The 10006-nt window shown below is 36.8% G+C and overlaps 1 protein-coding gene across 2 annotated transcripts in view; it reads left to right on the forward strand.

The window, feature by feature from the left end:
- Positions 1 to 10006, forward strand: part of LOC134618653 (LHFPL tetraspan subfamily member 4 protein-like) — a 36253-nt gene that overhangs the window by 25259 nt on the left and 988 nt on the right. The window contains exons 2-5 of one of the 2 annotated variants that reach the window (XR_010091918.1): positions 211 to 447; positions 4225 to 4241; positions 5832 to 7097; positions 9635 to 10006. The exon at positions 9635 to 10006 is cut by the window's right edge and continues 988 nt beyond it. Coding sequence is in view for 1 of the 2 variants with exons in the window: in XM_063464144.1 (XP_063320214.1) it covers positions 211 to 447; positions 4225 to 4241; positions 5832 to 5885 (308 nt within the window). In the remaining variant the exon portion in view is untranslated. Of the gene's footprint in view, positions 1 to 210; positions 448 to 4224; positions 4242 to 5831 lie in introns of both variants that reach the window. The other variant, XM_063464144.1, reaches the window with a different exon arrangement.

The raw sequence follows: 10006 nt of genomic DNA on the forward strand, positions 1-10006 counted from the left end.
TTTTGCATGTATGCACATGTGGCGCACCAACATTTCAACAAACTCTTAGGATGCAAACACACGGTGATACCACTTACTTCTAGATCCAGACATGAGAGAGTTAGTGTAGGTTAGGAGTATCTTTTTCTCCTGCTTTTTCATCTCTTTGTAAACTTACCAAATCGATCCATGTTGCCATTTAAAGTCTGTTAACCTCTTTGTCCTCTGCAGGAGTGTGCCTCGTGCTGGGTTGCATGATCTTCCCCGATGGATGGGACGCCGAGGTGATCCGTGACATGTGCGGAGAGCAGACGGGAAAATACTCCCTGGGCGACTGCTCTGTACGCTGGGCTTACATGCTGGCCATCATGGGAATCCTGGATGCCCTCATTCTCTCCTTCTTGGCCTTCGTCCTGGGCAACCGGCAGACGGATTTCTATCTTGATGATCTGCAAACAGACAACAAGGGTAAGTAAAGGAACAATGAATAGCAGTGCTTTAAAAGGGATTCATTCGAACTAAAGACAACATGTCTTTTACTAAATTATTTCACTTATTTTCTAAACTCTCTTAGGCAAGCTTTCTTCTCATTCCTTTAAGTAGACTTTAAGAAACAGTCTTCAGGATGGCTACTTAAAGAACATTCAAAGCTCTTTTTAGATGTTGGCTGCCTTTTCTTCCAATCTCAGTCAAGATGATCCCAAACTGCTTCAATAATATTGACATTTGGACTCCAAGAAAGCCAATCCTTGACTAATAATGATCCATTGTGTGTATTTCTATTCAGGTATTCTTTTACTGCATTTACTGAATTTAGAAATGGTTAAAAATCTATCGTAATCCTGACTTTGAGAAAATAGTAATAATGAATAACTATGGGGTAAGACTGGAAACATGTCCGAGCTCAATGCATCAAATCTGGTAGTGCTAACCGTCCACCCAGTATGCTTGCTGCAAGAGAGACCTTTTATAAAAAGATGGCCTCTGAAATTAAAGTCAGTGCAAAAGCGTATTAAACTTCCATTTGTTCTAATAGCCATCAGTGGGGGCTCCTATAGTTGTAAACATAAAGCTTATTTCTAGTCTTATTTAACACACTGCCTGCAGACATTTTTTTGAAATTCATTATACCATATTACATGGTGACTCAAAGAAAATTCCACTACAGATACAAATATTCGTGACTGTTTAATTACATGCAGGTGACGCAAACGGAGAACCTAACAGTGGATTCACAGGGGGATGATGAATAGGAAAATCAAAGGAATTCGGAATTATAATTAAAGTTTTTAAAATAAATATTGATACTAATAATTATATTATCATAACATGTGATTATAATCGCATTATTATAATCGTATATGTTACGATGCCGGTACATATAAATATATATACATGCATAGGCTATTATCAGTATAGTAAGACAATGTTTGTTCTTTAAATTATAGTCTGATTCAGAATAAAATAGATAATAAAGCAGGGTATAATTTAAGTGTCACTCATATGATTAACAACTTGCTTTCAAATTGGGATTCAGTGCCTTTGTTTTCTTAGTCAGCTTCTACACCAGTAAGTAATTATTAGTAATTATTCTTAAAAAACAAAACAAAAATGAATATAGCGATGGCCACAAGCCAATTATGTACAATACAGTCCATATAGATAACTTAGTAAGATCCTGTTAGGTACAATGGCAGTTTTCTAGCTAACCTGTTAGCCCGTTATTCTAATATTTAAATCTTATTATAAAATGCAGAAAACCACTGTTTAATTAATTCCATCAACCGAAGGCAAAAGTCACTCTCCTAACACGTAAACACAGAGTATCATTGTTACTGTAACTCAAAGCGCAATTTTTCATTTTAAACCTGCTGATCTATGATAACTAGTTTTCCAAGTTTAATCAAAAAACATAATTTATTTCCCTGTAATACAGTTATTAGCTGATTTTATCCAATCTTTCTTCTCCAGTTGCAACTCTTTAAATCCCATTACTGTAAAACCTACAGAGAAAACCAAACAGATACATGTAGTGTAGTTCATAAAAGTAAATCAATTCAGAAGTTGTTTTTTCTCCAAATCTCAATTTTTAGGGCTTTTTTTGTCCATTAACATGACATTTGTCCTGCTGAAAATGAGTACACTCCAACCTGACCTAAGTATCTTCAGCTAAATTGCATTCAGTGCTGAATTTAAGAGTGGGAGCAAGTCCTCCAGAGGATTTCTGACAGTTTGCATGATGTTGCATCAGGACAGTCAAATCGCATTGTTTCAGCTGTATGAAAAGAGAGGAAGAGGAGGGAAGGAACAGCAGAAGGCAGAAATGAAGGGGGGAAGAGTAAAAGATATTGTAAAACATTTTATTAAATGTCCTTAAATAAGGTTTACGTGTTTGATTCGATCCCACACAGAAAATAGAGAGCAGGCGAGAGACGGGCAGAAAGAAGACGATCTGTAACGGTGGACGAGAGTGTGAGCGACGCAGAAACAGGGAGCACGAGTAAAGGAGTAAAGGAGAGAGGAGGAGGGGAGAGGAAGAGACTGAGAGATAAAGAGAGAGAATAGTGACATAAGATGTCTTGGTTCTCTGATGATCTATCTCCATGATGGTTTCCATGGTAACTGGAGATATTCCAGTGCGTGGGCGTGTCTTTCTCTTCTTATCTGATTAACCTCACTGACAGTTTTAGTGATTTTACCCATTTAATGCTTCTAATGCTTCATCAGCAGAGTAAAGTTTCTCTTGTCACGCACATTCTTTCATAAAAGAACAAATGTCCCTGTAGATTATAGCCTGGGAACAGACCATGGGACTCTTTGTTGGCTATACACGTGACAAAATAAATTGAGTTGTACAACGGGAAAACTGGATCAATAATAAGCCTATTTAAGGGTTATGTTTACATATACAGTGCACACTTTGAAAATGATTTGCTGGCATAAATATGAGTTACAGTTTGCTTGGGTGTTAGAAGCTTCTCCAGTATCTCCAGGCCTGATAACTTTGAATCTCAATCTTGGTTTAATACAAAGCCTCCGCTGGCTAAATGAAGATGAAAATATTATCATATGCTGTGAAAAACTATTTGTCCCCTTCCTGGTTTTGTTTTTTTTGTTTGTTTGTTTGTTTTACATATTTGTCAAACAAATTTAGTATTAGACAAAGATAACCTGAGTAACTACATCAAAGTCAAAGTACTACCATATGAAGTATTTAAATGACAATTTCATTAATTAATCCAAAACCTAGTCGTGACCGTTCCTCTTTAAAAACCCTTCAAAGTAGCTGAATTAAAACAAAGAGTCGGTGCTGCAGAGAGTGGGTCACGGCACTGTGAAAGACTCACTGCCAGAGGTCACATTCCCAGTTCACATTCCGAGTTATGAAGTTTACTTTTTCACGTAGGATCAGGTAGATTTGGATAGTTCTTTTTTTTCCTTAAGTAAAATCATCATTTAAAACTGCATTTTGTATTTACTCTGGTTATCACTGCTGATGTTCTGAAATATGCAAATAAAAATAGAGCTGAATAGAAATCAAGAAGGAGGAACTTTTTTGTTCCCTCTTGAGTAAAGCACTTCGTACCATGTTGTGGTATTCCTGGAGTTAGAGTTAGTAAATAAAGAGAAACTAACTTTTTATTTTCAAGGAAATACAGAATACAGAATTGAGTTACCAAATTTAGAGCTGGATACAATTCTTAACTTTAAATGAAATAAGCCTTCTTGTTTGATCATTAAAGGATCCCTATTATCCTTCAACATTAACCCAACCATTGGGTTTCTTAACTGCTTATTAAAGTAAGTGAGTAAAATTACCCACAAAGCGCTTTTTACACAAAAAGAGTAAAATGAATAAGAATAAAAGTGCCTTAAAGCAGCTTGTTTCAGACAGAGGATGAACTGAGCATCTCCATACTAACAATCATGCAAAGCTACTTTTGTAGAGTCCAAGAGTAAGTTTAGGTTTTTGTTTTGAAACATTTAGTGTAAAACCTGCTCAGTTTACTGCATCACAATATCTCAGTCGTTTAATAAAAGTTTCATAAAAAGAAAAAATGTGGACATGGCACAGACGTTGATAGTAAATGAATGACCTTCTGTTTGTGCCCTTTTTGTTTGTTTGTAAGTGGTGACCTTAGCTTAGCTCATACTTACATAAGCATATTCACTCAATGCACAAATGCACTTTTTCCTGCCCCACTGTGTTTATGCCAACACTATTGTTCTTTTCTGTCCTTGCAGATTTTGCTGTGTCAAGGGTAAGTTGAGTTTCTTTATACATTTAATGTGCATTATGTCTGAAGAATATATCTTCTGATAAAGAATTGCACTGGTAATATTTGAGAAAACAGTTCATTTTTAAAAAATTATTTTTATTATTTCACTATAAATATTTGTTTTTAGTTGATCGAGCAGCAGAGCTTATGTCAGTTCAAGTTTAGGTTAGGTATTCTAAGTTTGAATCATTTAAATATTAAACTCTGTTGGATATTTCTCACAGGAATATTTAAAAAGTTCAACGCAGTTTCTTTTTGTGTAGGTAGCTGATTCAAAGTCATACACCAGAATCTCCTGATGCTTTTCGCCTTGACAAACTTCGACACACACTGAACCAAACACATTTTTTCAACAGAAGCCCAAAACCATTTCACTTTGCTTTTACCAGATTAACCAGTAAAAAAAAAGTACTCCCAGTTTTTATACTGTTCATTTTGCTGTCCAGTTTCTAAACAAAAACCTCCCTGCTAACCTCAAACAGAAATGCTGATTTTGGAGTGAAAAACACCATAAATATCTTAAAAAGCTGTGAAATGTTCAAAATGTGCAAAACACAAAGTAGGATTAAATCTAAACTTAAATTTAATCTAATTAGACTTATTTAGCAGATTTGGGCACAGTTGAAACAATCCAGTGCTTATTCTCCAAAGAACAAGGAATCATGTGGTTTACAACTCTGTGGGCTTATTCAAAACAGTTTTAAACCAAAGGTAAAGATTCATAACGGCCTCTGACTCTTTCTTTTTATCAGCTGAACTCAGAGAAGCTCCACGTAAAAATGTGAGACAGGTCCAGGTTTTCCTGGGAATTTAGTGGCAACCACACAGTACACTACTACTGCAATGTAAAGAAATGGTACATTTAGACACAAATAATTTTATAATAATAATCTTTAGTATTTATTATTATTATTATTGATGACATTTCAGATTTTGTTTTCTGTAGATATGAATATAGGTTTACCACGATAGCCCTAAAACCCCACAGGTCTAGTTTTAGTGTTTCCAAAATTACCATAAAGGGTTATTTAACCCTTTAACGCCTAGTGTATCATATATGATACATACAGTTTTTTGCCAGTTTTGGAACTTCAACATCATCAGTGTGAAAAAATTAAGCAAAAGAAGGTTAAATAAACACTATTTTCAAACAATTTGAATTTTGGTGCAATTATTTCATGATTCAGGCTTTAAAGGGATAAAAAATAAAATAAATCTTGTAATAACTTTTGCTCAACCCCATATATAATATTATTGTTCAACAAAGTTGATGGGCTGTTGCAGTAGATGAAAGGTTAAAAGAGAAGCTTTCCACAATGTTGCTCAGTAGTAGTAGTATGCTTTTAGTGCTGTTAAACATTACTGCATTTAATACATCAAGACTCTCAATTTTAACAAGTCTTTGCTTAAACTCCAAGCCACAAAACTGTTTCACAAAGGTTATTTTCTGCTTTATTTTTTTACACTCCTGCCCACACCGGTAATAACTTTGGTTGATTTCGCCTTTAAATCTCACCCATAGCTTAATTCCTTTTGAGCACAGTAATGAAGCCTCTGTGTTGTTTTCTTCAGATTGAGGTGCGGGACAGAAGAGAGCCACGATACGGAGTACAGCGTCTTCACTGAGGGCACTGGACAACTTCTCTTTCTCTGTTCTTCTCTTTCTGCCCTTCTCTTCTTCTCTTCTCTCGTCTCTCCTCTCCAATGATCAGGATATCACCCAATCTCAATGCAGACACCAAGTGTACAGGATTCTGTAAGATAAAAAAACAACAACAACAACAACAACAAACCACACTGGGATAAACTATATTTTGGAAGAAAAAAAATTATACAAGGTTGTACAGTGCATTTAACACTTTCTCAATGAATACCTTTATGGTGTAAAAGAAAAAAAAAAGATTTACTGTATTTAAAGTCTTGATTTTTTTGTGAAAAGTTCAATCCTTAAGATGAAGAACCATAATGCCCATTTATGATTTTACTGTGGTTAATTTGACTTATTGCTATTTACCAATGTTGAGTTTGTGTGTTGTGTCCATTCATAGCTTTCAGAGAGCAGATTCTCAATACTCCTCACACACTGGTAGAGTGGAGACTCGCAATTTGGCAGCAAGTCCATTATTAAATATTTAAAACACTTCAACAGGGACTCGTATGGCTCTTCATCTAAGGACTTTAAAATGTGAGAAATTTAAAGGAGTACCCCATTGCAGCTTTACAGAACCTAACATCTCTGGGAGATTCTCTACTGTACATACTTAACGATGTATATAACATTACTGCTGACGACAACAGCCGACAACAAAACCTCATCTGACTCTAATGCATTCGAGTATAGTATTTCTACCCTTGGTTTCAGTGTTCCTCGTGCTGGAAGAGCATCAGAGTATGTGCAAATTCATTGTGTTTCTTTGACTCCTCCCTTCTGAAGCTACAGATGGGCTTAAAAAATGGATTCCTGAGCTAAATATTCACCAGAGAAGCAGAGCAATGTGAATCAAAGTGATCATGTATGGTCACTTTGATTTCTTTTTTAATGGCACAGGAAATGAGACACATCCCTCGCATTAGCATGGCCTCAACAGAAGCCCCTTGTTGTAGTATGTCCCCCTTGAGTATGGTGTACATTTGAAACTGTTTAACTTAACAGCAGCTGTCTATTCAGAGTTAATCTTTTTTTTCTCTTCGCGCTATCTCACGATTCCCTTCTCCAGTGTGCAGTTTACTCCAGTTTATGGCTCCAGCATACAGTGATGAGTTTACTCTACAGATGTCTTAAGGCTGCCTGAATATGACTGTAGGACTGCTGGCCCCATGTGGTGCAATGTTAAAAAGGTGATGTCACTTATATGCCTCTTTTAATAAACAACACTGTTTTGTAGTAGCCATAGGACCGATAGGAGGGTCACAATCCCAGCAAAAAAATAAACAAATGAATAAAAGAAAAAGACTTTAAAGAGTACTAAAACACTTCAGACCATTAAGTTTTAACAGGGCTGTTAGACAGCAAAAACTACTGACACACGGTGTCCTACCATTTAAATCTTCCACCCGTGCTAGATTTAAAACTCTTGTCATTCTGGGAAGGGCTGCATCCAGGATTTTCGTAGTAGAGAGCTTAAGATTAAAATCCCACCAAGGCACTTCCTGTTCTTCCATAAAATATTGGCCAAATTCAAACATAACATTTGTCCAATGCATCTGAGAAAATATGGAGAGCTTATCTTATGAGAGAAAAAAATCATCTACAGTTAAATCTTACATTGATGTGGCAGCAACAATTTAGAACTGGCAAGAAAATCATCAAGATTTCTTAAATAATTCTAATAAATCGTAATTCTGCTAAGCAAAAAAAGGCTAATTTGGCTTTTTTGAAAAAACAAATATTGATATTTAAGCATATGTAGGTCAGATGTTGCCTTTGCCCTGTTCTCTGAAGTAGAATGATGACTGCTTGAGACAGTAGGTCACATTTATAAGATGAAAGCTCCAGTTTTTTTTTTCTTTTATGGATGCTGTGCCCTTCTGTAATATTGGCCCTCACGCAAGAAACTTTTATTGTAGAGTCCCTGTGGTCTCTAAGAAGAATCTGTGCGGGTCCCTGTGGGCAAGTGCAAGACAAGCAAACTAATGCCATGTTTGTAAATTTAAAAACAAGATGTGTGTTCAATCTGCTGTCTATAAATGATTCTTGTTGAGGCCCTTTGAGAACAGTCATATTGGGATCAGCATATTAGTTACAATGTTACAATGATCACTATTCCGAGCTCCACTGTCCAAAAAGAAAGTATTATCCATGTAACACTGTTACCGTGACGTGTCACCAACCCCACCCTGATTTTGTCCCTCCAACAGAGTAACTTGATGTAGCACTAGACACGCAAGTGTCATTGGTTGTTATCCATGGTGACACATGTATGACAGTGATCATTGCTACACCAGCAACTTAAAAACTATCATGTGTATAGCGATGAATCCTTTGCCAATTTTTGTGATAACCAGGGAAGTCTGTAGTCTCCTGATTTTAAAGACATGAATCTGTTTCATCTGCAAGAGCATTCAGTACTCGGGTTTGAGCTCTGTGACTCACAACTGTACCCGTGTGCGCTGTTATAGCTTCCACAAGCTATAGCCAATTGATTTGTCTGCATCAGTGACACCGATTGTCATGATACCTGCGACAAGTGGGATTCTAGCGTGACAAGCTGCAGTTGCGACGAATGATAAAGCAAGCTGCTGTAATCCAAGGCACCATGGGGCTCTTATCCCTCTCAGAGCAGCACTTGAGGCTGACATACTGTAAATGAACCTCGTAAAGCCTGGCTCAAGTCACGACAAGAATAGAATTAGCTCTGCACATGGGTAATTGTTTCAGATGAGATATTGGCACACTTTGCCCTTTTAAGATCATAATGTAAACCCTACAAAGTAACTGATTCTATTTGAGGGAGCAATTCATCCACCACAGGGCCAAAGTACAGCCTAGTGAGGGGGCACATTATACCGCATTATAGTTAATTAGAATTCATGTTATGCTCTGTTAGGGATGCAGTGCTAACACAATCACTGTGGACCAGTAAAAGAATGCGATTCAAAAATCAGACTATGCCATTACAGCTAAGGATTTTAATTAACCTATCACACTTGTGGAATGGGTTATGGGAAGAAGCCCAATATGGGTTTGAGATCAGCTCAATAGGTTATCCTGGGTATGTTATCACTATATAATGAGCAGATAGCTAGACTGTACAGTGTTTTTTTGTTAGAATGATAGCTAGCTAACTCTCAGGAAGCTGTGTACACAGTACTGTATTAAAGGCTCAAGTGGAAACGATCAAACATAAGCAAGTCAAATATGCGATTAAAGTCTTTTCATTGATGGACTTAAGATGAGGTCAAAGTTTAAATGACGCATTGCTCAGCTGCATCCCTTGTTAGTAGAGTTTAGAGTAGAATAGTGCCGGTTTTCCAAGCTGGGCCTTTAAGACAATATGACAACAGCCCTTATGCTGATTCTAATGATGCTGTCCATGCAGGCTCTGCACAGACCCTTTGGCCTATATTGATCACCCACCCGGGCTAGAAGTGCTGGGCCCTCATTCAAGAAACGTTTCTTTTACTTTAACCATGAAGTAACTGTACGAGAAAAAGAAAAAAAAACAATGCAAATGATTGAAAGAGACCTCATTCATTTGGTATAGCAAAACATATGTGTTTGCTTTTTATATGTGTGTGATCATTTGAGAGAAACAGAATGCTTTTTTTGTATCTAAAGTTTGCATAAAGCAGGCAGTAATGTCTCTCATGCAGTATATATTGGGATTTAAATATCTCCTATAGCGTGCATCTCTCATTTGGGAATACTTTCACAGGCCCAGGATGTATGTAACGACAAATCTACATAAAGAAAAAGAGCACGGGAAGAAAAAAAAACCCTGAGGCCTAAATGGTCGAGTCAGGCTTCCAAGCATCATTACCTGCGTGATCAATGGTCTGGTCTCTTCTCCGGATACTCTGTTCCTGAGAACTTGACGATGAACTGAAAATATACCTTAACAAGGAACTGACAATACCTTAACCCTGATGAGCACATATTTGTACCACTTCAGGTGCCTCTAAGAACTCTTGATTTAATTCAGATGTGGTGCAGAACCAGCAAAACAAGTAGTGACACTGTAGTTTTTTCTACTGAAGACTACATACTCAGACTGAGCTCTGAAGTTAGGTGGGTTTTATTGCAGATT

The sequence above is a fragment of the Pelmatolapia mariae genome, linkage group LG20 (assembly GCF_036321145.2).
Source record: "Pelmatolapia mariae isolate MD_Pm_ZW linkage group LG20, Pm_UMD_F_2, whole genome shotgun sequence".
NCBI classification, from domain to species: Eukaryota; Metazoa; Chordata; class Actinopteri; order Cichliformes; family Cichlidae; genus Pelmatolapia; species Pelmatolapia mariae.